Source organism: Hyperoodon ampullatus (assembly GCF_949752795.1).
Source record: "Hyperoodon ampullatus genome assembly, chromosome: 2".
In the NCBI taxonomy this organism is placed as follows: domain Eukaryota; kingdom Metazoa; phylum Chordata; class Mammalia; order Artiodactyla; family Ziphiidae; genus Hyperoodon; species Hyperoodon ampullatus.
The window spans coordinates 146,823,903-146,851,089 of NC_136915.1; the positions used below are offsets into that span (position 1 = coordinate 146,823,903).

General features: G+C 49.5%; 1 protein-coding gene across 1 annotated transcript in view; it reads left to right on the forward strand.

Annotated features, from left to right (window-relative positions):
• Window positions 1-27,187, forward strand: part of PLXNA2 (plexin A2) — a 194,071-nt gene that overhangs the window by 52,339 nt on the left and 114,545 nt on the right. Inside the window, exon 3 of the mRNA XM_079726138.1 lies at window positions 19,850-19,984. Within this exon, the coding sequence (XP_079582264.1) occupies window positions 19,850-19,984 (135 nt within the window). The remainder of the gene's footprint in view (window positions 1-19,849; window positions 19,985-27,187) is intronic.

Genomic DNA, 27,187 nt, shown 5'->3' on the forward strand with positions numbered 1-27,187 from the left:
CGCTTCTCCCATAGCCTCTTATAACTTCTCATAGAAAGACACACAAAAGGCTCAAGCCAGAAAGGACTGCAGAGGTCATTTAGAGTAAATGCTAGTTTTCCTTATCAATAAACTGAGGCCCAGATGAACTGAAGGCCCTGCTCAAATCCTACCGCCGGTCAGCAGCAGCCGAAGGAACCTAGCGGTCAGGAGTGTGAGATCCGGGTCTAACTCAGGCTTTTCCTGCGCCAACACAAATGCTATTTCTATCTCCTCTTTGGAGAACAGATGGTCAGTGTCATCTCCAGCCTTCTCTTGGCATATCACTGAGCCACCCTTTCAGATGGCCCCTCAGCCTTGTACCCTCCCCGCTAATGGATCTCTGTTGTCCTAAGCCCTTTGGCCCTTCCTAATGAGGCAGGGTTTTTCCTACTCTCCAGTCAGGGTGCTGCGTGTGCTTTAAATAGGGAGCGGCGAGCCAGGTTGGGGCTTGGCCTTAACGGAGACTCCAGGGGTGGAGAGGAGAGGAGAGGGAGACCAGGTGAAGTGGACACAGTCCAGCCCCCAATCCCACCCCCTGCCGGCACCCACCCTGCCAGGCACCCAGGCTGCATTCAGACTCCTCCCTTCACTGTGGATTTGATACAATCTGGAAAACACATTAAACATTACACAGAATAGTTGATGCGTAATTAATAAAGTACAGATTTTGGCTGGAAGCCTCAACCTAAAATAGCACCATGGCTGTGGGGTGAACAAGGGCAAGGGAGGGAGGCTCAGAAGATGGCATGTGATGAGAACCAAGACCATTGTCTCTGCAAATAACAGGGTCACTTCTCTCTGAAATTAAGGAGGGAGGAGAAAGAGAACAATTGTAATATTTTTATTAATAAGGGTGAGACCGGACCTTGAGCAGGCAAGATGTCTTGCCCAGGGATAGTTGCGTGTCTCCCAGGATAGAACCAGGGACCTGAGTGTGGGCCAGAGCCTTGGTAAAAGACCACCTTTTGTGTATCACTGAACCACTCTCATGAGGTTGCACATTCCAAGGCTGTTTTTAATTTGAGAGATGTTTTAATGTCATTTTGAGACAGCCTGTTCCCTCGCCAGTTCTCCAGAGAGGCTGGAGGGAGCTTCGTGTCTTCTTTGAAGAAGCAAAAAAAAAAAAAGGCCTTTTCTTCTGCCAGCATGTTCAGAGAGCCCTTTGCTGCAGTTAACCAGCCTTGTGGTGTGAGGGGAGAGGTGAGGAAGGGGCTTGAGGAAGTGGGGGGAAAGGGGAGAAAAGGCTTCTGCGATTAATTCAAATGCCTGGCCTCCGGGGCTTTCTCTGCTGAAGCTGGAGCCCTGCTGCTTTCTGCCAGCGGATCCCAAACTGGGTTTCAGAAGCAAAATGCAAATTTCAGCCCAACTAATCAACCCTGACAGGGTAGCATCACCTCGAGCCTGCCAGTCATTAACAAACGACCCAAGGCAGACCTGAGAAATGAAGAGTGCCAGTCCCAGATGGAGGAGGTCACGATGGAAGGTTCCGGAAACTTCAAAATGATATCACCATAGAGCAGAACCTTAACACCAAAAGGGAAACTGAGGCAGGCAGGAAGTCCCAATGGGATCCCCTCATGCCACTTATAATATTTCCTTCCTCTCTCTGCAAGACAGAAATGAACTTGATCTTCTTGTTTAAACAGCAGTGGGTGGTTAAGGATGTGTGAAAGTCTATTATATTAGGAGACCCTATGGGCCCTCTATGAGAATAATTAATCTATTAATTACGTGACATAAAGAAAACAGCAGCTTCTATGGCATGATCTCTGTCGCGTTTGTTTCTCTATCCCGGAAGCATAAACACTATCCTTGGCATCTAGAAGGTCTTCAGAAATGTCTGTGGTCCAATCTTTGCTCCAGACCTCCCAGACCCTCAGTATATTTGTCTGCAGGATGGAGATAAAGAGAGCTTCGCTTTCCTCCAGGCTGTTGAGTGGATTGAATGTGGAGCTGTTGTTGGTCAACCGCACGGTGATGTCTGACTGCCTCGCTCTGCCTGGCTCTGGCTTCTCCGCTCTTCCCTCCCATGCCTGGGTCGCAGCCAGCTAGACAGAGCTGGCAGTCAGAGAGACACAAGGAGCTTCTGCCCTCTACCCCACCCGGCTCCCCATGCAGCCACCTTGTTCTCAAATATCCAGAATTTGAACCCAGAACCTTGTACAGCTACTTCTTCCCAGGGGGAAATAGGTCAGAGATCCAGAGGTGGGGGCCGGCCATCAGCCAAATTCCCAGCTCTAACCCTTGCTACTTCTAGGGGGTTTGTTCTAAGGAAGGAGAGAAGGGGCCGAGAAGGAAAGTGCTGTCTCTGGTGCCGAGAGAGGGCGGGGTGGGGGGTGGGGAGGCTGTGGGGAGAGGCAGGTTGGGTTTCACTGGCATTCCAGAGCAGGCTTTTGCTGTGTAGCTGAATCAGAGCTGAGGGAGCCACGGAGACCAGAGGAGCCTCAGAGCCGACTGTGGGCAAACCTGATAGCCCATCTGGAATCCATCCACGGCCTGCCTGCCCTCCCTCCCTCCCTCCCCCATGCCCTGAGCTCACTGAAGGAGCCACCGTGGGGAAGCAGGGCCGGACGCCTTAACTAGCAGGCTAGGCAGATCCCCCAGGTGCCAGCCCACAGGCCTGTGCTGCTCCTCCCAGCTCAGAAAGCACAGGTCCCCCCTGCACCAGCCCCCGGCATCAGTTCGTGCCCCTTCCTCTCAGACCAGAGTGAGCGAACCTCAAAGCTCCCAGTAGTGCAGAGGAAAGAAGGCACCTCAGCATTTGGACCATACCGAGGTCGTTCCAGGGGCCTGAGAGTGCCAGCCCCATTCCACGTCAGGAAGATGTCCAGATGGGCATCCAGGTAGCACTGGGCTTTCAGAATCCTCCCAGCCCTTGGCTGTCAGAGTCCTGAATCTCCTTGGATGTCTGGTGTCCCAAATCTCTCATCACTCCAATATTCTAAATGCCCAAACTCTCCCAACGTAGGGATCCCAGAGCTGGAAGACATGGCACTAAGCACAGAGCAGGGACAACCGGCTGCCTGCAGCCTCGCACTTTATCCTCAGCTCTGCTGTGGTGGTTCTCTTTTGACCTTGAGGGAGTCATTTGCTTTCTGAGGGACTCAGTTTCCTCTTCTCTAATAGGACACCGACCCCTGCAGGATGATCATGAGGATATCATAGAGGAAAATTTGGATGACAGAAACCAAAAACAAAATGTCATCCACCAAGCACACTCTCTGCAGAGCAGATGATAATACAATGGCAGTTTCAGCAAAAGTGCCAGCCAGCCTCAGCTGGGAGACTCTGACCCGCAGGGCCCCTGTCCTCTGCCTCTCTGAGGTGGTCTCCCAAAGCCTGTAGAAGGGAGATTTATTCCTCCATTTTCCTGGCATCTTCCCTACCCCCTGGGTGAGTGGGAGTCACGGCAGCCTTGTCACCCACCACATTTGATTAACCTTTGATCACACCCGTCCAGCACGCGGGGATGGACACCTGTGGGGCTCTCTCTCCTCTCTCATGCAGAGACACACACTCCCTTCCACGAGCAGGAAGGAATGCCCCCCACCCCCAGAATACCCTCTGCCTGGTGGGCTAGAAACAGAGCCCACCATAGGGAGGATCCTGCAAGCTGAGGAAAGCTATCCATTTGCTGGAGAACCTAATGGGGTCAGAGGCAGCTCAGACCACCTGGAGGCAACCAGGCCCTTTGCCCACCACGAATCTCTTTTCACAACAAACTTTGAGAACAGCCTGTTTTCCCATGTCAGCTTCCTGCATAGTGTTTGCCTAATCCGTCTGTCCAAAATCCCTCTCCAAACACGAGGTTTCCTGCCCAGCACTGGCAATCAGAGAGCTAATTATCTGGGATTAGAAATGGGGGGTGGGGGCTCCCATTTAATTACAGGAAAAAATTAGACCGACTGATGTGGGCAAAGCTACTGGGATTAGAATTGAAGTCCAGGTTTGAAGGCAGGTCAGTTTGGAAGGTGGGAGCACCCCGTGCTCCATCCCGGGGTCTTCTGCTCTTGGCTGTCTCTGGAGTCCGTGAGATGAGGGGAGAAGGAGGGCTCCAAGAGATTCTCCCTTGGGGGTCAGGGAGAGAGGTGCATATGTGAGCTAGAGAGAGACAGGGAGACAGCAGGGAAAGACAAAGAGAGGTAGTAGACATGCAGAGAAACTGGAATTGACAGGAGAAACACAAGAGAGGGAGAAAGACATGGGAAAGTGGAGGTGAGCAGCAGGCATTCTGGGGACCAGCATTCTGTCCCAGTTGCTGTGGGCTAGCATTTCTGTCATGTTCCCTTTCAAGGGGGGAAGAACTGAAAGGCCGCAGAGGCAGGCCTCCCTCCTGCCTTCCTTCTTTCCGTCTTCCCACTCCTTCTTCTGGTGCCCGGCACGCTGGCCCAGAATTGCCACACACAGCACAGGTGACGAGTGTAGGGGGACAAGGGTCGGGCAGGGAGCATGGACTCCATTGGGCTCCTAGTGATCTTTTTTTTTTTTTTTTTTTTTTTGCGGCACGCGGGCCTCTCACTGTTGTGGCCTCTCCCGTTGCGGAGCACAGCCTCCGGACGCGCAGGCTCAGCGGCCATGGCTCACAGGCCCAGCCACTCCGCGGCATGTGGGATCTTCCCGGACCGGGACATGAACCCGTATCCCCTGCATCAGCAGGCGGACTCTCAACCACTGCGCCACCGGGGAAGCCCTCCTAGTGATCTTGAGTCTCTTCTGTGGCCTGAAGATGGGGCTTCCTGCCAGTCCTTGCTTTCTTCTCCTAAGAGAAGAACCTCCTGGCTCAGAGAAGCATTCACTCATTAACTAATTCATTCATTCTTCCGTTTTACAGATAGTTAGGGAGTGGTATTATGGGCCAGATGCACAGTGATCTATGGGTTTTCATTAGCCCAGAAGAATGCAAATTGACCTCTGGCTCTAAGTTGTGAGTGATAATCTCCTCATTTCGTCCCCCTCTTCCAAAACCTCACATACACTTAAACCATCCGGGGAATAGTACAGAAACACACCCTGGCCAGCTCCTGCCCACAGAGGCAAAAGATATGAGCACACAGTGCAAAGACCTGAGAATACGTCAAGGGAACAGACAACAGAATGCAAATGTGTGCAGTACGGAGTATATGAGTGCATGAGCATAACTTCTTTCCAAATAAGGAATTAGGTGACTTATAAAAGATTTGGCAAACATGTAGTGAAAACCAGTATGGAACTAGAAAGTTCAAGCCATAAGAGGGGAGCAGAAATAAATATGCTAAGAATAAAGCCAATATAGGCACCAGCACCCAGCCTCAAATTTGGCCTGAGTATCCTGGCAGCCGACTCAAAAAGGGAAATGAGATGAACTAGAAACCAGGACAAAATTTGACATCAAAATCAGAAGGCTCTTTTATATGGTAATTTCTTATATAAACTTCCACTAAAGTGCCAAGCCGTGACATCCATGTAACAATTATCATTCAATGAATTACTCTCATGGAGTAACCAACAATAAAAACCAAGTAGATAAGGCCATTGAGGAAAGTGAAATTTGCTGGTTAAGCTTTTGTGGTCCAAGTTTGCGGCTTTCTGGAGCTCTAACTTGATTCAAGGATAGAATGCAATTTTTAAAACAACCCCTTTGTGCTTGACACTCTGCTAAAAGTTGAATAAAATGAATTATATAGATTCAGCTTCTACATCTGGGAATTTATAATTTTTGTGGACACTTCTCTAGAGGCTCAGATAGCAGAATAAGAGCCTTAAAATGGTAGACAGTAAGATGTTAACGTCATACACAAGGCAAAGGTGAACGCATTTTGGGGAGGCATGCAGCTTAATAAAAGATTGTAGAATCAAACTGACCCAGGTTCCAAAATCTCTGTCTACCACTTACTGGCTATGTGACCTAAGACAAGTTACCTGACCTCTCTGAGCCTCAGTTTCTTCATCAGTGAAATGGGTTTGGGGGATTAAAGTAGATACTTTGTGTAAGGTGCCTGGTGCCCCATCCAACATGTAGCATGTGCCCAATTAGTGGCAACTACACTCCATTCCAGGGTTACTGAAGAAGGTGGCATTCCTAGCGTGGGGAGAGGAGCCATGGGCGAGGGAGGAGCCTCAGGAGTTCTCTGGTCCTCACCAAGGTTGCTGGGGACCCCATCACCCCTTCTGAGAAATCCCCTCAAAGCCATCAGCTTCCTAAAGGTTGGGACTGTCCAGAGCACTTCTGCAGATGCTCCACCCTAAGTTGTCTCCCAGGAAGCCCCAGAATTCTCTCCCTCTCTGCTCTGTTTCTGTCACAACTTGACTGGGAAACCCATGACCCTCCTTTCCCTTGCCTGTTTTCGTTCCTCTTCAGAAATGCCCAGGGGCAGCCCTGGTGGCGCAGTGGTTGGGAGTCCGCCTGCCGATGCAGGGGACACGGGTTCGTGCCCCGGTCCGGAAAGATCCCACGTGCCGCAGAGCGGCTGGGCCCGTGAGCCATGGCCGCTGAGCCTGCGCATCCGAAGCCTGTGCTCCGCAACGGGAGAGGCCACAACAGTGAGAGGCCAGCGTACCGCAAAAAAAAAAAAAAAAAAAAAAAGAAATGCCCAGGACTTAGCCTTTCAGCAAAGGAAGGGCCATCTCTCCTTGTAAGGAAGGCCCATCCTTCCCCGTCCAGCCCCGTGGTCTCCCTGTACCTCAGCCCTCAGGGGCCCCTCCTCTGCTCATCACGGCGAGGTTCAGGTGTCAGGTAGCGTGAGGGGCACCACCTCCTGCTTCTCCTTGAGGCATCCTTGTCTAGATTGGATGCCAACCAGTCCCAGGCAGCCTCTAAGTGACAGCAAAGGGAGGAGGGGTGGAATGGGAAGCCACATGATGTTCCCCTGCCCACCCTGACCACACCTCCCTGACAGCCGGGCACCCAGAGCTCCCCTGAGCCACAGAGCTGGGCAGGAAGAGAGAGGCAGATGCAGAGCATCGCGGTGTTGAGCCAGGGGCCAGGCACACACCGGGCTGCTCCTTCGGACACATCCCTTTGGCCCAGCCTCTCTCCCTCTGCTTTTTTTTTTTTTTTTTTTTTGCAGTTTCTCTGGTACTTTCCAGCTCACTGCCAAATTGTCAAAAGCTATGAGAGGCAAAGTGCTGTTCAGTTAATGATTCCAGTCCCTGGAGAGGTGGAACGCTCTTTTAAGAGAAAAAAAATAGAGAGGAGTTGGGGGTGTGCGAGGGGCAGAGAGGGGGATGCTTCAGTACTTTAAACAAAAGCTAAGCTGCAGCTCCTTCTAGCTCTTTTTCAGGAACAGATTAGAAGTGGGGAGGTTTGTCCTGAGCAGCCTTCTCTCTGTGGGGAAAGGCCTGGAGCCTCCCCCTCACTTTTCTCTTTTTTCACAGAGTAGAAAGGGTCTGAATCAGAACGCTGCCATCCTTTCGGGCCCAGGGGCCTCCACCCTCTGTGTCCCCAGCGTAGGACACCCCAGCAAAACCATCCCTTCGCACTCAGGGGGGCTGCCTGCAAAAGCAGCCTGCAAGCTCCCACAGTGCAAAGGTTCCTGCGTTCCTCCGCTCCCTCCACAACCCCTCCTCCTTCCCCAGCTGCTCTCTTGGAAAGGACTGAGAGTAGGGTGTGACCGATGGCCCCAGTGGACCCCTGAAGAATTCCCTCCCTGCCCGGTTTTCCTCCTCAGTCTGGTCCCACCCAAGTCTATGGATCAAGAGCAAACCAGCCAAAATTTCTTCATCTCCGTGCAGCCCTTTCCAGCATTCCAAGTGCTTTCACATTCCTTATCTAATCTGTTCTCACCACAGCCTTGTCATGTAGGCTGTACTGTTTTTTTACCAGTTTTGCAGATGAAAAAAGTGAGAATTAACTCCCTTGGCTGAATGCCCCTGTGTGGCCTCCGCCCCCAGCGAGTTAAGACATCAGCCCTGACTGGACAGTCAACACCTCTCAGAAGGGAAGATTGAAGTGTGGGGCTTGAAAGATCTAGAAAGGAAACCGAAAAACCTCTGTAGAGGCTGCCCTCTTCATAGAGACGAGACCTGCGTGCCCTTTAATTTCCGTCATCGGCAAGTGTGATCTGCCTTTGGGCGGGGCAGGGGGTATTTTTTAAGTTATTTTGATTCATATTGTCCCTAGAACAGTTCCCTGCCATCTTGATACCTCTCATCTGTTCACATCCTCATACAAAAATTCTATCAGCTGCGAAAATGCAGCCGCACCTTCGGTGCCATGGTGTGTGGCTGCCCAGAGCCCAAGAGTTCATAGCATCCTGGTCGTGGGATCCTCTCAGGGGTCGGGAGGATGGGCAGGGACCGGAAAAGAAGAGCAGGGGCTGCACTTTGCTGACCCTTGAGCCCACTGGATGTTCTGCTAATGCTCACAGAAAAGGCGGTACAAGGTTTGCTCCGTACAAGGCTTCCCTCCTTCACTACCCGCCCCCAGTGAGCTCCTGGCACCTGCTTCACTGTTGTACCCAGGCACCAGCAGGGGCTCCGTGCTGGCACTGTGCCCAGCAGCTGTGGGGCGTCAGCACAGGAGGGGGCGGGCATCGAGGAGAAGCAGGGGCCCGGCCAAAGAGATGTTGGTGACCTGGAAGGGTCTCTGAGCAGCAATGCCAGGGCGTGCAGCTAGAGTCCATGGCAGATGGATCAGATGAGACAATCCTTGCTCACCAGCCTCACCCCATCCCACCTTGATTAGAATGATCTGGCCCCAGAAGAATAGCACTGAATTAATTAGGGGTCTGTTGTCATGAAGCAGCTCATTATTAGAGTCCCTCTCCTGGGAGGGGAGATGGGGAAAGGTGTGAAGATGACAGCTATTCAAACAGAGTCTTTTAAAGAGCTAGACCCTCCCTCAGCTGTCTGTTCTGCCCTTGGGCTCTGCCAGGAAGTCAGACACACCAAAGCCTACAGGGCTGCCCTGCACTGCACTGGCCGCCCCAGATTTCAGGCAGTGGAGGCTTTCTGGCCTCACTTCCCTTCCCTTCTCTGACCCTGTTTCTCAGACCCCAACTCTGACCCCATCTTCATGATCTTAACTCTTGCTCTCCATCTGCCTTTGAGCCAGCAGAGCTCCAGCTTAGTGGCCCTGGAGTTCTTTTCAGAGCAGCACCTTGAGTGTTTATAGTACTTTCCTCCTAAGAGCTCTTACCGGTCCAACGAGAGCCAAAAAGATCATTTCAACAGACACTAATGCATATAGTGGGTTTGTGCTCCAGGTTCCAGAAGATTTGGTTGCAGGGGGCAGGGGGATGCATGGAACAAGATTCCCTCCTCTCCCCATTCTTTTCTAGAGATGGGAAAACAGAGGCCCAAGAGAGTTCTGACCCTCTGCCTACCAGCTCTGTGACCTTGAGGAAGTTTCTTCACCCCTCTGTGCCTCAGTTTCTCATCTGTAACATGGGATAATAGGGTTCTTGTGAGGATTAAATGAGAAGAAGTGTATAAAGCCCTTGGCATGGTATCTAACAATAATAGGGGTTAAATAAATGTGGGCTGTGACTTCTGTTCCACTCCTGCCTGGTTTCGGCAGCAAGAATCCATCCATTCCATCAGCCTGTGTTATTGAGGTCCTGCTCTGTACACAGTAGTACCCAGTACAGTGAGGCATATGGAGCTGCACAAAACATTGTGTCTGTTTTCTAGGGACTTACAATCTTAGGAAAGATAACTGCACGTGTTCCCAAGTAACTGTGCCAAGAGTCACACTAGATACTGTCGGAGTTCAAAGGAGGGATCAATACAGGCTTCATGGAGGAGGTGGCATTTGGTTTGAGTCTTGAAGGATGATTAGGATCTAGGAAGTGAAATAAATTCTTAAGCAAAGGCATAAAGACCAAGAACCTGGGGACGTAATTGGAAAATGGTGAGAAGGCCGTGTTAGCTAGACCCCTGAGTGACAAACTGAGGCATGTGAACTTTTCTAAATTATCAATAGGGACAATTAAAGGTATTTTGTGTGTGTGCATGGATTCATGCAATGATTTCCTTTTTTGTTCATCTTCCAAAAGTAGTGTATGTTCATCATAGAAAAAAATAGGAGACCGAGATAAGCGAGAGAGAAAATTACAAACACCTGAAATTTAAGGATTTTGCATACAGAAAAGGCAGGATCAAATAAGTGTTTTAAGAAGATTAATCTGGCAGTGTTTGGTAGAAGAGATTAGAGCAGGAATATGCTGGAAGCTAGGAAATTTCTCAGGTTATCGCAGTAACACAGATAAGAGGCAATAAAGACTCAGACCTAGCCCGTTAGCAATGGGAAGAGAAATACAGTGACATGGATGTGCTTCTCTCAGTTACCACGCATTTTCTGCACCATGGTAGACACATGCCACATGCGTTTTTTTAAAATGACTTTTCCTTTTAAAATCTCAGGGAGTCCCCTGCATTCAGGTACAAGCCCAGTGTCAGATAGCCGTGCTCACAAACCTAGACCTCCCTTCCCATCCTTCCAGCCCGAAATGCCATCCTCAGCGTTAATGAAAGCAAGTGATTACTGTTCCAGATTATAAAGTGCGGCGCAATTTTAGGCCATTGAAATGAATGAGTTAATTAAAGAGGATAATAACCCTCTCCGGAGCCCCGCCCTTTGCTCCTTTTCCAGCTGCAGGTGGCCTTCTTTGTCACACTGGAGGAGACAGCTATATGATCTATTTTGTTCCCCAGGAGTTATCTCCAGGGACACCCGGCACTTTTTAGATGTAATTTTTAGTCCCAGTGCAGGCATTGTCCTCTTGTTTGACTTAGGGAAAACCGAGGCCCCAGAGGGAGGCAGAGTGAGAGACGAGTACAGGCTTTGCAGTCAGGCAGCTGCAGCCTGGAGCTGTGCTCGGCTCCTTCCTGTGTGATCCTGCTCTAGATAGTTTACGTTTCTTATTCTGTGAGATGGGAAGGCCTACTGCACAGAGTTTTCAAGATTAGCCATGTTTATGTCTCCAACTTTTTGCACACTGGTTGTCATGCTCAATAGATTTTCCATAAATATGTTGAACTAATTGATAAAGGGAGATAAGTGATTCAAAGCCCTCTATATGTCCAGTTCTAGGAAGTGTTAGTTTCCTTTGCCCCCCCAGCTCCCCCTGGAAATTTTCCAAGGTGGTAGTTAACCTTGGGCATATGTCAATATGCCTCATCTTCACTGCATCCTATTCCAGAGCTTGGTGAAGGCTGCATTGCCTCCACATGGACCTAAAGGTTGCTTCTAAATCATTCCCAGTTCAAAAAGCCTAAGAGGTTAGATTCTATCCCGATACAGCCAGGGCATCCCCAGGCAGGTAACCTAGGTGTGATGCCTTGAATGGAGATCCCGAGAGTCCAACATTGCTAGAGTTTTGGATAAACAGAGATTCTGATTTAGCAGGAGACCCTCATTATTCTTTATGAATTCCTCCTGCTGCCCCTCTGTGCTCCCCCCAACTCTGTGCACTCCCGGTGAATTATTGCTTTGCCGCTGCGTGATTTGATTTCATCTGAGGCTGCTTAATGCTTCTTCCATCCCTCGCTGTGTTTATCTTATTGTTTCCCAGAACAATCAAGTGTTTCCTCTGCCCCTGGCAGCTTCATCTTGTTCCCGGAGCCTCCTGACCTGCCCAAGTCTTGACTGGGAGCAGCCTTGAAAGGTGGGGCTGATCTAGGGTCAGAGCCCTGTGCTCCAGAGCTGCCCCATGTCATTCAGCTCTATAAGCTCTAGTCCCTTGTCCTGGGCCTTGGAGCTCCAAGCCCTGCCTGACAGAGCGAGAACCAAGAGATTGATTCTGGTGCTTCTGGGACTTGATGTCACTCTCCCCTGAGTCGTAAAGGGAGAGGCCCCTGGGACAGCAGCTGGTGCCCTTGTAAAGTGCAGTTTGTCCTTCACCCCAGGAAGGTGTGAAGAGAGGCTGTTCCTTGTGGTTCTGTGGGCCGCTGGATGGTGGTTGCTTGGTCATCTACCCCTGGCTGATGAGAAGCAAAGAAGCCATGATTTAGAAGGGAATCCCACTCCAGCCAACCTCCCCAACCTAACCCCCAAACACTTACCTTGCTCAGAGTACATGCTCAATGAATATTCACCACATCCCTGGTCCTCATAAGCCAGAATTCTCAGACACTCCCAAGATGCAGAAGTCCAGAGACAGGTGGTTCCTCTAGGGACCCCCTCCTTCCCTTCCAGGAGAAAGCCCACCATGGGCTGGCCTTCTGAAATCCAGGAGCCTCTAGCCCCGTGCCCCCCTCTGCTAGCTCACCCACCCCCAGCTTAATATCTAGGGCAGATTCCTGACATGCACAGAAATAGTAATAATTGTACATGGAAATGTCAATCTCCAGTGTCAAAGCCCCTGTGACTGGCCGACAGCTCACTGGGGACCAGTGCTGGAAGCATCTGCATGTGTGTGGGAGGATGTGTGTGCCCATGCACACAAAGGTGAGGGCAGCCAGAATTCTCAAAGTTTAGCACACCTTGGTGACCTCCTTCTTTCTCGTGGATAGGAGGGGCCCTTGGCTTCCCCCCTCTTCCTCATCTCTCCTGGATCCGTACAACCCACAGGCCAAGTTTTCCAGGCTCCTGTGTTCCTCTCCAATCATCCAAGCATTTAGGGGCAGGCTCCCAGCTGTCCTCCAGGGAGCTTCAGCCTACTGGACCGTGACTCTGCATGGATAGTTAATGTTTGCACACCTCGGGGGTAGAGAGGAGACATGAGCCAGAGGCACCCTGGAAGTCACTGCTGCTGCTTCTGTGTGTGTGTGTGTGTGTGTGTGTCTATGTATGCATGCACGTGTAGTGCGTGCAGGATAGAGGGAGGAAGAATCTCAGAGACAGACTTTACCAAAGACTTCAATCTATAAATAATTCGGGTCATGAAACTCTACAAAAATAAACTTCAGCATGAATCCTCGCCCTCGCAGCACTCAATACACAGCTGCAGATACACTTGCTCATTAACTCATTCCCAAGTTCAGTCTGAGCAGCGCCAGGCCTTCCTCACCTTTCCCCTCTTTAAAGGTCTCAAAGTATACACACACACATACATATACACATACACACGCACGCACACACACACACACACACAAATACTCATAAGCCCAGAATCCTGAAGCCAGAGATAAAATCAAATAATAAAGGCCTCCTCCAAAGGGAATTTTGGGACACATGGTGACGAGACCTGCTGAAATTGTTGCTGAGCCCTCAATGACTACATGTCAAAAACGTCATCCTCTCCAAATACTCAGGTCTGACAAACCAAGTTTCCAAGAAATCTGGGCTTGGACATAACAATAACACTTTTATGTTTATATCACACTCTAAAGTTTCCAAAGAACTCACATTTCCTTCCCCTCCTGCTTTTCAGTTTAGGTATCACCTCCTCCAGGAAGCCTTCCCCTCAGTCCAGGTGAGGTGCTGCCCTGCCCTCCATGCTGGCCTCCCTGGGATCCCCATGCAAACCTCCTGTCACACGGGGTGGCCCAGGTGTGTGTGAGGACTGACTGGATTGTCTGTTTCCCCATTCCTGGGGCTTCCTAAGGGGATCCTTTCTCAAAGTGTCCCTGGCTCTTAGCACAGGCTTGGCTAACGGGAGGCATGTCCTGAATGAATATTGGATAGTACCGAAATTCAATGAATATTGGACAGTACCGAAATTTGCAGCTATGGAAACTATCACACAAACAAGTGAAGTGACTTGCCTGAAGTCACATAGCCAATTAATGAGAAAGCTGGGATTAGATCCCAGCCCTGCAGACGCAAACCAGTGCCTCCCTCTGTGTGGTGATGTCTCTCAAACCAATCTGTTTCCTACTGAGAGGCCCAAGAAGATTCCCAATTCTATTACTCCTCAGCAGCTCTTGCAAAAAAAAGATACTACTACTGCTACTACTAATAATAAAGTGATGTTAGAGTGTCAAATCCCAAGTAAAAGCTCCATAATTTAGGACTAACTAGGGAAGAAATTGATGCATAAGAAAAAGAGTTTGGAGGGGCCTGCAGATAAGCTAGTTAATTAGATATGCTGATTTAAATTGGATAGTCAAATAAAGAGGCTGTAATTAATTTCTGTACAGACCTAGCTGTGATTTAAAGGAAAGCTACTACTAATAGGATTACTATTTCATTCTCATTTCAAAGAGGCCCCTCCCACCAGGAGGACCAGACAGTAAATCTCCCCTGGTTTTCACCTCACATCCTCCTGCCCCAGAGCCAGCCCTGATAAACTGCCTTTTAGCCTCCCAGCAGGTCTCCCCAAATTAGGCTCTGAGTTTATTGTTGCCTCTAGGAAGTAAGTGTTTGTCCTACTTTGGCCACTTCCTCTTTCTTTGGGGTCTGAAAGAGGAAGAGCAGCTAAAGAGAGGATTTGGACTCATCTGCCCATCTACTCTGTTCTCGGCTGCAGTGAATGGCTGTGTTCGCACATTATTATCTCTTAGGAGAGTCACAGAGTGGCTGAGAATCAGGCTTTATGTGGGAAACCCAGTACTGCCACCCTTTAGCTGTGTGATCTTGGGAAAGTCACATAACTCTCCATGCCTCCAATTTCCCATCTGTACAATGGGAATAATAATAATGTTTACCTCATGGGTTCTTGTACAGGTTAAATGAGTTCATTTTTGTTAAGTACTTTCAACAGCACCCAGCACATTGTAAAAGCAATAGAAGTGGTAGCTATTAAATTCTTTAGGCCAACACGGCCCTTTGAAAATCCACCAAGATCATCCTCACTACCTTCAGGCAGGGCCACATTTAACCATGAAGCAAAAGAAGTCATCCCGTGTTCAGAACTCTCCTGAGAAAGAAGATACAGTCTTCTGTGGTCACCCACTCTGTAGTCAGGGCTCCTCATGACAGGAATTCTTACTAGAGCTAGCCTAAATCTCCTTGTACAATGGTTTAGGCACATTTTGTTTTTTGCTCATCTTTGTAGAGACTGTCACCCTCCATTGTAGCACACTGCCCTTCTTATCCCACCTTCTGAGCTTTGTCCAAGCAAATTGACACCACTAGCTCTGCCTGTCCGCTGAGGTCAAGCCCTCCCAGGAGAGGAGGAGCCCAACTAGAAAGACGGGTTGAAGTGACTGGCTTTCCCCTGTCTGCATCACTTCCCTCCTCTGACCCTTCTCCATGCTCCTCCTCTGCCTGGTTGGATGCCTGGCTGGGGCCTGTGCAACTTGGTCTGATAGTGCCCTTCTCTTGGATTGGATTCGTGGCCTATTTCAGTGTATTGTTGTCCTTGTGGTCATTGAAACCTGGCCCTGGGGACACAAGCTCAGAAGCTGGAGAGAACCCACTTTGTGGGACACCACACAATAGACTCAATCTGTTGCATTTTTAAATCCCAATTTTGTTTAGGACTCTGTCACAGTCGCCACCACCACCCTGTGTCTGGCAAGGATGGAGGACAACACTGAACCTCAAAACTTCCCATCCAAGACAGAGAAAGATGGGGACACGTGTGCTTGAATTACAGTAGGGCCCACCTTTGTCCCTCCTCAGTCACAGGGTGTTCTCTTCATCAGCCATGTGCTTTCCTCTGGACCACACCGGCTGGAGCTGGAGGGAGCCCCAGGTCCACCCCTGACTAGCTATGTCCATGAATGGAAGCGCTTGGATGAGATGGGCTCCAAAGCCCTACAGCTCCGGCAGTTTTCATAAGTCTGTGATTCTCCTGTGATAGACCCTGAGGAGATTGCTCCTTCGTGTTATTCAGAGAGGAAAACTGAGCCTTGGGGAGACGAGGTAACTGACCTAAAAGTGTACCATTAGGCAGAAATCAAGCCCAGACAAGAACACAGTCAGAGCAGAAACCCAGGAACCCTGAGTCCCACTTCAGTGTGTTGCCCAGAGGGAGCAAAGGGAATTAAGGAAGGGAAAGACCTCTGCCGCCCAGTTGGCCTCCCCTGGCTTCTGCCTGCCAGCCCTGCCCCCACCTCATCCCTTTGACCCCCAGCCTCCTGGCCCCCTTCTCCGTCTTCTCTGTCTTCCTGTTGGTATCTTGGAGAGCTGCACCAGCTCAAGGCAGATAGCGTGGGATGAGGGAGTAAATAAGGGGTGCACAGACTTCTTAGGCAATACCGCTCTTCATTCCAGGGATTTAGACTTTTTTTTTTTTTTTTTACACCTTATTGGAGTATAATTGCTTTACAATGGTGTGTTAGTTTCTGCTTTATAACAAAGTGAATCAGTTATACATATACATATGTTGCCATATCTCTTCCCTCTTGCGTCTCCCTCCCTCCCACCCTCCCTATCCCACCCCTCTAGGTGGTCACAAAGCACCAGAGCTGATCTCCCTGTGCTATGCGGCTGCTTCCCACTAGATCTATTTTACGTTTGGTAGTGTATATAGACTGAATGAAATAGGATAGCTTAGTTCAGGTTCAGTACCAAGAACATTTTCTGTTCTGGTTTACTTTCAGCTCTGATGTCTGAGAGTTATGTAGGTTTGATTCTGGCTTCAACTGCTTTATTGAAAGATTGGGATTGTAGACAGAAAAAAAAAAAAAACTGTTTAGGTCTCTTATTCAGAAAAAAGTGAATGGCTGGGATTAGTCCTAACTGTGATGCAGCAGAGTATGTGATGATAAATCGGCTTTGGTTCAATTCAGCTCCAACCTGGCCATGGGTACCATCTAGTCCTGGGGACCACAAAGGGCCAGACATGGCTTTCCTCCTTCTGACTTTGTGTGCCCAGGCTCTTGGGGACAAGGCTGCTTCACCTGGCAGAGGGTTAACCGGCCTCCCCAGGCGGGGAGATCCTGGGCTGGCCCTGGCGTGGGAGGATGGTTCCTCAGTTCCTGGGGCTGAGCCAGTGCCTGGAGGAGACTGAAACATCCCTGGAGAGGAGCAGCTGTCACAAGGAGGGTGGTGAGAAGCACCGGGACATTTTCCATTTGGAGGAGGAAGCAGAGCTTGAACTCTCCCATTTTATGGAGATGGAATATTGAGGTTAAACCAACAAGAAGTCATGACTATCACATCTCCCCCTCCCTCCTGCAATAGCCCGAGAACTTTTGTGATTAAAAGCTACTATATTTCTAGAAGGATCTCATGGAAATTTTGGATTTGTCCATCTGAAAGAGAATGCTGCTCTGAAGGTTAAGGGGAACTATTTTAATTGTGGGGCATTTTCCCAGACTGAGACCCTTGTTTCTTCCCTCTGCTTGAATCCATCATGAGATTTGCTCCAGGGTGGAAGGCAGTAGCCTCAGCCCCACACCATCATTCCTGACCCCAGTGTCTTCCTCTGCCCTATGAGAATGAATTAAATGACCCCCTGACCCCTCCCCTGGAAGGAAGGGCTTTAGTGACAGTTGCCAAGGCAACAGCTTGGAACAGCAGGAAGCCACTAACAAGGCAGAAAAAAGGTCGAAAGAAGAGCTTAGGGGAGAAGGAGAGTCCAACCCACAGTGGGGAGTTACTGGGGTAGGAGGAATGGCTGAGAGCAGAGTTTCTTCAGTTCCACTGAGGTCACCTTCTCATCTTTAAGCCCAGAGCTCCCCAAGTCACCCATCAAAGCAGACAAGGAGAACCTGGTACCTCTGACTCTTGGCCCTGCTCCAGTGTTCCCACCCCTGGGGTCTAGGCCCAGGGCCTCAGGCAGGAAAGTTCTGTTTCTGCCACTAAGAACTCCAGAACCACTGTGCCCCATCCCACAATGGGCTCGTGGTCTGCTTCTCACTCACTCCAATCCAGCTCAACTCTGCAGGCACAGACCACACCCTGGCTCAGGCCCCTCAAGTATACAGATTCTCAGGAGGGTAGAAAAATTTGAATAGAAGCACTGGTCCTACCCTCCCAACTCTGCAAGAAATAATGCTCTTGACCCTCTCTACTCAGCCAATAAAAACTGAACATGTATCCATTCACCCATCCTTGTGTGTTTATTGTGGCGTCAGGCACCAAGCTTAGCCCTTGCAATGAATAAGTCATGGTCCTTGCTCTCAGGAGCTCTCGGTGGGGTGGGAGAAATGGGCAGAGGGAAGAAGATGGTTAGAAGTCCAAGAGAGAAATCAAAGGGAATAGGAGGGAAAGACTTCAGCTTAAAATTGTCCACAGAAAATTGTCTTTTGACCTCACTTTGATTTAGCACTAAAGAGCCCACGATACTTTATCAGTTGGTTCATAGTTCATGTCTTTTCAACAAGCATTTCCAAGCATTCCCTTTTATCCATCACCAGCTGTGTTCCCAGCTCCATTCTAGTCCTCAGAGGCTAGTCCTCAGAGAAACAGAAAGCCTTCCTGCCTTCAAAATGTTGGCAGACGTACGAACACGCGAGGCAATTAGAGAACAATTTAAGTAGGTAGTCAATACGCGTTAGCTAGTACGTATACAATGAACAAGTCAATTGATTATAATCCCAGGACAAAATGTCTGGTGGATAAAAAGCCATCAGGGTGAGGAGCAATTAGTGTGGTGGAGAGATTGAGGAAGTCTTCATGGGGAAAGTGAGCTTGAGCTAGCAGGGGTTTAGTTGGACGGAGGACAAAGAAACAAGCCGGGGTTGGCAATATTGGTCAAGAGTCAGCTGCTGTGTTGGGAACAGGAGACCTAGTGGTGAGAGCACATTCAAACTATGGACTCTCTGCCATCACCTTTTTGTATGAGGTGCTGGTCCTTAGGGACCGCTCTCTGCCGAATTTCCAAATTCTGTGTAGAGCTTAGACTAGAGGAACCCTTCTCAAACCCCCAGACTAGCAGCATCCACATCAGCTGGGAATTTGTTAGACATGAAAATTCTCAGGCCTCCTTCCCACTGAATCAGAATCCCTGGGGTGGGCCCAGGGGTGCATTTTCCCAATCCCTCCAGGTGGTTCTCAGGGCATGCTGGTTTGAAAACCACTGGGCTACAGTCGGTGCTTTTAGACCCTGGCCACTCACTAGATTCACCTGGGAAGCTTTGAAACCCAATGAAGATGCCAGGGCCCCAAGCACAGAGGTTCTGATGAATGGATCCAGCCATATTTTTCTTTTTTTTCTTTTTTGTGGTACGCGGGCCTCTCACTGCTGTGGCCTCTCCCGTTGCAGAGCACAGGCTCCGGATGCGCAGGCTCAGCGGCCATGGCTCACGGTCCCAGCCGCTCCGCGGCATGTGGGATCCTCCTGGACCGGGGCACGAACCCGTGTCCCCTGTATCGGCAGGCGGACTCTCAACCACTGCACCACCAGGGAAGCCCCAGCCATATTTTTTTTAAAACTCCCCAGATCACTCTAATGTATATCCAGGGCTGAGAAGCACCAGACTAAATGACCTCCAAGTCCTTTCTGACTTCTTATCCTGGGACGGGCTCCGAGACTGATTCTCAGATTTTTGTTCTCAGGGATTCCCAGCTCACCAAAATCTCCTGGTGGATTTGCACACATTCAGGGGATATGTTTGGGGTCAGAAAGACCTTTCTGAGATCCTGAAATCTTGAATCTCTTGATGACCAGCTCTCTGATGGTTTGTATGCTGGTCCCACCATCCTCTCTTACTTGCCCGAGGCAAAAACACTCGGTGCAGATGTTGATTCTCCTACCCCAAACACAAATAAGTGTGCACAAGCACACACTCCCCCACACCCTCATCATGCAGTGCTATAAATATATGTACACACACACAAGAATAACCATATAGGGATATTCAGATCACACCTAAAAATATATACGTGCACACAAATAAACTCACCATCAGAAGTCCCAGACCACCACACTCAGACTGCTTGGAAAAGGATTCCTCTTGGTGGAAGTTGGGCTGTTTGAATTAAGAGGCACCTCTGTCTTCCCTGTAACCTAGCCTGCTTCAGGGTAGCCCTTGGGGGCAGGATGTAGGGATTATCTTCTATAAACTACCTGCAGGTAAACCGGCAGGGGACCACTGAGTAGAGATGCTGAGGATGCCCTTTTTTCTTTTGCAGATTCGAGCCGATGGTCCCCCCCATGGTGGGGTCCAATATGAGATGGTCTCCGTGCTCAAAGATGGGAGCCCCATCCTCCGGGACATGGCCTTCTCCATTGATCAGCGCTACCTATACGTTATGTCTGAGAGACAAGTAAGTGCTGACACACATCCCTCCTTTCCAGAGCCCAGGAGGAGCAGATAACCAGTGACCTTTGTTCAGAAGCCATTCCATCAAACGAGAGAGACGCCTGGGCCTGCTGCTCAGGGGTCCTAGGAAGCTTTGGCAGGGAGTCAGAGAGAAGCAGTTGGGGCCAGCCACTTCCTGGAGCCTCTCTTTAGGCCGCAGACCCTGTCTCAGCATGTGATGAACAGCCCCACAAGAACGGGCCAGACTGCACGAAGCAGCTTGGTGTGATTAGGAGGTAGATTTACTGTTCCCGAGCCGACAGAGTCTGCTGCTCAAGGGAGCCAAAGAGGTGTAAATAATCCAGGCCTCCAGGCTGGGAGAGATAGACCCAAGATAGGGCCCCAGAAGGAGATAAAAATCTTGGGCTGACTCTTAGACTGATGCAGGGTAGAAGCTGGCCAGCTCTGGGAAGCTGCGGCTCTTTCTGCAGAGATATGGAAGGCCTGAGAAGTAGAATTCTGTCTTTTTCTGGGTAACACCTGAGTGGGTTCCCCACCTTCTTGGATGAAATGTTATTCCCTCGGGTTATATTGGACCTGAATATGTGGGAGCAGAGAGAAGGCAAATGCAGGGAGAGCCATGGTGAAGGACAAGAGAAGGACAGGGGATTCCCCAAATCAGTGGCAGTGCAGAAAGTAAAGCTTAGACCTTAGGAAAGGCTGGCACCTTCCATTCATTCAGTCAGCGGGTCAACAGTTAGTCAGCAGGACTGGTGATCTTGACATTGACCTGAACATGGTAAGTAAGATAAAGGCCAAAAAAAAGGGAAAAGACTGTGAATCTGTTTTGGTGCTGAGGATACTGACTTAGAGGCTAGACAAGGATGTGGCGCTGGAGGACCAGTGAGCTTTCTCAGGGTACCTCCCCACTCAGGTGTCATTCTCAAAATACTCTGCAAAGATTCCAGGTATCTGTCATCAAGTTCACCCTGCCCAGAGTTCTCTTTCCCTCCTCCCTTTTTGTATGTGTGAATTCTGAATCGGGGACGAGGTATGAGTGGAGGAAGGAAGAGGTGAATGGGCACATGATGGCATAAGGGAAGCAGGGATGCAACTTTAACTTGAAAATTACTTCCTGAGGAGATGACACAAACCATATGCTAATTGTATGCAAATTAAATCCAGATCCTCTTGAACCCACCTGTCTTTTTACCTTCTTTCATGTAGCCCCCATGGTTGAGGCATAAACAAGTCCAGATGCAAACTTGTAACCCTAAAAAAAAAAACATTACTGGGCATGTATTTATGGGGAACAATGTGCTGGAAAAACATGAAAATGAATGCGACTTGGTCACCACCCTCAAGTTGCTTACAGTCTAACAAGGAAATCTTTATCATCAGATTGGTGGCTATAAATGCTCTGCCTTTCCTTCCTATTTTTCTTTGTTTATAAGACAAAAGGTTATTTCTTAAACAAAGCTGATAGGTGGGCACCATACAAATTCAAACAATACATACAGAAAAGGAAATAACAAGTTCCCAAACCCCACACCCCCAAATGTAACACCATGTTAACATTTGGTGAACACCATTCCCGATGCTTCTGCAGAAATATCTACAGATAGAAGCGTGGGTGGAGAGATAGCCCCCTAGACCGGTGCATTAAAGGATGGTCACTGGGATCAAATAGACCTACGCTAACATGATATTTTCAAAAGACGTATGTATGGCCGAGGACCAGGCTGGTAACTCTGGATAAAAGTTCTTTCTTGGGTTCTCTGAACCCCATGAAGTAGGAAAGCAGAAACAGCAAATAGAAGTAACCAGTGAGACCTCAGTGGAACTGAGAAGATGCCAAGGCACATATTTGGGCTGCATATCTTTTAGTCAAATGAGATGCTTTCTGAAATTGAATTTAAAACGTGGCCAAAGAGGAGGGCTGGAGCCTGATAAGTGGCCTTCAGGGAATACAATGACCTCTTGAAACCATATCTGATGCCGTCTCTGAGAGCATTAGCTCTGGCTAAACCAACTGTCGGCATAGCTTATTTCTAAATAATCCCTCCTTTGGTCTCATCTTCTGCATCTGCTGCCTGGTTCCTGTCAGTTGGCACCAAACAGAAGGGCTCAGTAGTAGCCAGTCATGCTGAGCAGATATAGGAAGAATTTAGGTTTAATGCCATGGGGCTATCTTGAATCAGGTGAGATATTAGTCAAGGGAGATCCCTATGCCAGTTGGAGCCGTGATCAGCGGGCAGAGTCGGAGGGGGACTGGTGGTGGAGCTCGGAGGCCCGTCACTTGGAGAGCCGCAGGCCATGTGGCAGTAGGTAGCCTGGTGACTTCACCAGGGGCTGGGTCCAGGGATGAAGGCCAAGAACACCTCAGGAGGGCCATCTGTCCGAGGCCAAGCAGCCAAGAGTACACCGGGTGTTCACAGACAGCTCGGACCTCTTAAAGGAAACAGTTGAACGTGTGGCAAGAGAACAGTCAATGGAAATGAAGTCAAATGATGTGGGTTCTAGTTCAGCTTTTGCTCTCACTGAGGTCCGAAGCTCTCAACATTTTATAACCGGGTGGCCTTAGACAAGTCACGTCACCTCAGGATGTCTCACAGGGGTCGCTGTGAGGCTTGGCTGAGACAGCAAGAGGGGAGTTCTACCTCACGCACCGAGAACACTCATCGTTCAGATTCCTCATGGCCTGTCCCAGCTTTCAGACTTTATGATCCCATTACTCAGGAGGGTGGTGACCGTGGGTGGTGATTAGGAGGAAGCTAAGTGGTGGCACACCCAGCAGGCCTCAGGCCGAGCCAGGAGGCCTATGTTCTAGTCCTGGCCTACCTCTAACCAGCTGGCTGACCTAGACCCTGAACTTCTCAGGGACTCAGTTTCCTCAGCTTGAAGGATGGAGATAACAAATCGAACTCTCTAGAGGCTCTTTCAGACCTTAAGAGGCTTGTCTAAGATCTTGGGATCAGGGCTCTTCTCCGTCTCCAGAAGACAACCCCAAAAGCACAGGAAACAGCCTTGAGGTTAGACCAAAAGAACTTTCTGAACGAGTTTTATGAGTCCATGCGTGCCCAGATGAACTCCTTCCCCGAAGGGTAAACACTGCAATTAGGGTAGAAACGCTGGCGGCTATGCATAAGCAGATTCCTGTTTTGAGGCAGTCATTTAACAATTTGGAGTTCCCTAAAAGACCTAAGACCTTATAAGACATCATGGGAATGGGATTTCCCACCGCCTCACTTTCCAGTAAATCTCTGGGCAGACTACTCTCACCCCTGCCTTCACCATGTCCCCAGCTCTTGTCTCCCTGTTCCGCTCCCCCTCCCCCAAATCATGGCACCTGTTGTACCCTTGATGCCACAAGAGAGTAGAACCAAGTCGCTACCCTCCAGTTTTACCTAGACAGGTTTTCATCTCCCCACAGAGCTAGAACAATCCAATATAGGCTCATGTGCTCTCTCTCTCTCTCGCTCTCTCTCTCTCTCAGTTAATTAAATGTAATTAAGAAATAGGACTAGTAAGAAGTGTTGAGTCGTTAGTGCCACTGCCTAACAAGTTGATGTTAATGTACTGTTAATAGATCCAATGCTGGCCAGTCCCAGGGAAACATTTGGGAACCAATTCCCCGATCCTACTAATTGCCCAGGTGCTCCATGGATAGGATGCCTGACTCTTCCCTACAAAGTCCACCCCAGTTTCCTCAACAGCGAATCGACCGACAGATGTTATGGGAGGGAATTCAAGTCGCTACCATATTCTCAGTGTCTAATGGAAGTCAGACGGTGGGACCAGGGAAAATCAGGCGACGAGCCAAGTAAAAAAGCAAGTCACAAGATGAAAAGAAACTTGATAGCCCCAGTTTCCACCCAACATGTCAGCCTGGCCATTCCCAGAAAGGGAATCTAACTCTGTACTCAGGGTAGATGGGAAAAACGTATGGGGATGGAAGCAATTATTTGATTTTATACTTTAATTAGTTTGAATTAGCAGAGGGAATAGAGGCATAAAATGATCTAGCAAAGGGTGAAATGGAAAAAGGGAGTCACAGTGGAAAATGGCTCCATGTAGGCTGGGAAGGGCCTTGGGAACAGCAGAAAGGCTGGTGATGGGTATGTGTGTGTGTGTGTTTAGGGAGGGTGAGGACACGGGATGCTGCTGTCTATTTCGAGGCCTGGAGAGTCAAGATAGCATAGTGGTTAAGAGTGGGAGCATGAGAGTCAGACCGCCTTGCACACAATCTGTCACCACTTATTAGGCATATGGCCTTGAGAATGTTATTTCACCTCTCTACACCTCGGTTTCTTCATCTGTATAGTGGGCCTCATAATGGTGACTGTTGTGAGGATCGAGAGACTATATATAAATTACCTAGCACTGTGTCTGACACACAGTCAGCGCTTTCAATAAGTGGTAATGATTATTATCATTATCGTATTGTCATTCATAGGATTATTAGAACTTCTGAGACCCCAGAGAGGGCTAGAAGCATCTCCACTATAAATTACGGCTGAGAGAGAGATCCCAGTCTCAGGCGAACACCTCCAACCTGACTTTCCTGCTGCTCCCTCCCAAGGGACACCACAGAAGCCTCTGGCCTGGCCTAATGACAGCATCCGGCTAAGTCGCTCATAATCTGCTATTTATTTTTAAAATCCAGGAATGTGCCCAGCAGACTAAACAGTCCTGGTCCCCTTGATACAGGCGAAGGCAGCCCTGGGCTCATGTGTGAGGCCTGGGAGGCCAGTATTCCAGGCATCTGTGGAGAGAAGGGAGGGGGACCCTGAGCCCTGGTCATCCCCCAAGCCTCCAGGCCCCTGTCTGGCTGCATGTGTGGACACTGGGCCAGAAAGGGGCTATCCCTGGGGCTTTCCATGTCTGGCCTCACCAAGTAAGTAAGCCAGCCTCAAGCTCATTGCAGTAGATGGGGCTGCCATTCTCCAAACAGTGGACACTCAGACCCCAGTTCTGAATGCCCATATGTATGTCAGTTATTGGCACACATTCTGGTTATTTATTGCTATGTAACAAACCACTTCAAAACTGAGGCATAAAACAACCACTTCCACATGATCACAAAACTATGTAAGTCAGGAGTTCAGATTGGGTGCACCGAAGAGGGCTTTTCTCTTCTCAGCAACTTCTGGATTGGAGCCTCTGCTGGGATGACATGAATGGGCTGCGGTGACTGGAATGATTAGGGCTAGAATGATCTGGAAGCACGTCCTCTCACATGTCTGGCAGCTGGGAACTAGAAGGCTGGGATCAGCTGGGACTGTCAGCCAGGGTACCTTAGACAAGGCCTCTCCCTGTGTCTTGGGCTTCCTCACAGCATGGTGGCCTCAAGATGGTCAGACATCCTGAGCATGGCACCTCATGGCAGACGTGGCCGCTCAGGGCTCCAAGAGTGAGTATTCCCACAAATAAGGTAGAAATGTTATTGCCTTTTTTTACGACTTAGCCTTAGAAGTCATATTTGTTCTCTCTTCTCCCTGACTCTTCACCTCTCTACCACCCATCACCCCAGGTGATTCTGATGGGTGTGGCCCATGACCATGCTTCGAGAAACAAGACACAGGGAAGGTAAATACATGGTTTCCTTTCTCCCAAGTTATGAACCATAGAGCATCAGAGCTGGTAAGGACTTCAGAGCTCACCCATACTGACCCCAGATGGGAAGTATGAAGCCCGTGGGACATGGAGCAGGCTAGCTGCCCTTTCAGCCTTGTACAACACCCAACACCTAAGATCAGAGTCACCAGAACTGGTTTGATTTCCCTGAACTCACAGGGAAGTGCCAGTAGCTTTAAAGCTTGCTGTTGATGGACTGAAGGTTGTGTTAAGTCCTAAATAAGACCCACATCAAAGGTGGCTCTGAAAGTGCTTCTGGGGAGCCTTTGAGGAAATCCATCAGGAACAGGGACACACTGCCTGGAAAGTGCCCAGACGATGGCATGTGATTTTTTTTTTTTCTTTTTCTTTTTCTTTTTTTTTTTTGTACGCGGGCCTCTCACTGTTGTGGCCTCTCCCGTTGCGGAGCACAGGCTCCGGACGCGCAGGCTCAGCGGCCATGGCTCACGGGCCCAGCCGCTCCGCGGCATGTGGGATCTTCCCGGACCGGTGCACGAACCCGTGTCCCCTGCATCATCAGGCGGACTCTCAACCACTGCGCCACCAGGGAAGCCCATGGCATGTGATTTTAAGGGCTGTCCCGGGCAGTCTTCCTGTGCAGTGCTGCATCAGTCCACTCAGAAGATGGTCCTGCTGGATGATCCACCGTCTCATGCAGGGCAATGGGACTTTACGCCCACGGATGACAGGAAAGTAACTTTTTAATCACCCCCATCTTAAGTAATTTCAGAGAGTTGAGGCAAGAAGAACTTTGGCCTGGAGTTATTAGCAATCAGAATTATTTGGAAAGATTATGAAGCTATCCTGCTCTGAAGGTCTCAACTGCAGGAGAGACACCCCTGCTCCCCGGCTCCTTGCACTGGTTTAAGACCCTGCCTGGGGTGGGGAGAGGGCTGGAAGGACACAGACCAGATGCCTCTAGCATGCCACCCTGGCAGTGTCCAGCCAGCTTCACGAGAGAACGAATTTTGGTGTCCTTGGTTTGGGGGAGGGCCTGTCAACTATAAACCTGGACCTAGGGCCAAAAATAAGAAGCATTTTCAAAGGGCCTATTGTGACATAAGGGCAGTAAGTCTCTCACCTGTGACCAAAGCCACTGAACTGCCAAGCCCCTAGGCATCTAAAGACTTGGGGAAGGGGAAGGGGAAGAAAAAACTCTGGGGAGCCATACTTCCAGATGTCCCCTGCTCATTTATTTTGACATCTCAGACTATTATTTTGATTGTGCACATTTGTTTAGTCCTGGCGATAAGGCTTCCCAGGGTGCAAGCAGAGCGTGCCAAGGTGTATTTTTACAAGGCGGTTGAAGTCTCAGTAACAGGAGCTCTCCCTTCTGCCTGAGCTGGGAGGCCTGGGCTGAGCCACAGGGGGGAGAGAATTTGAGGAGGCAGGGGCTGGAGCAGAGCCTGAGGGACTTTAGGGAGAATTACAGAGTTTGCGGATTAGGAAAGTGAGGATAAGCGAATTTCTGCTGTACTTTTGTTTTCAAATGTGTCACTTTCAATCCAAGCCTTTGATGCACATGTGTTTCTGGTTAAGGACCTCAGTGTGGCCCAGGAGCTGAGTGCACATCTCAGTGTCTTTCCCAAAG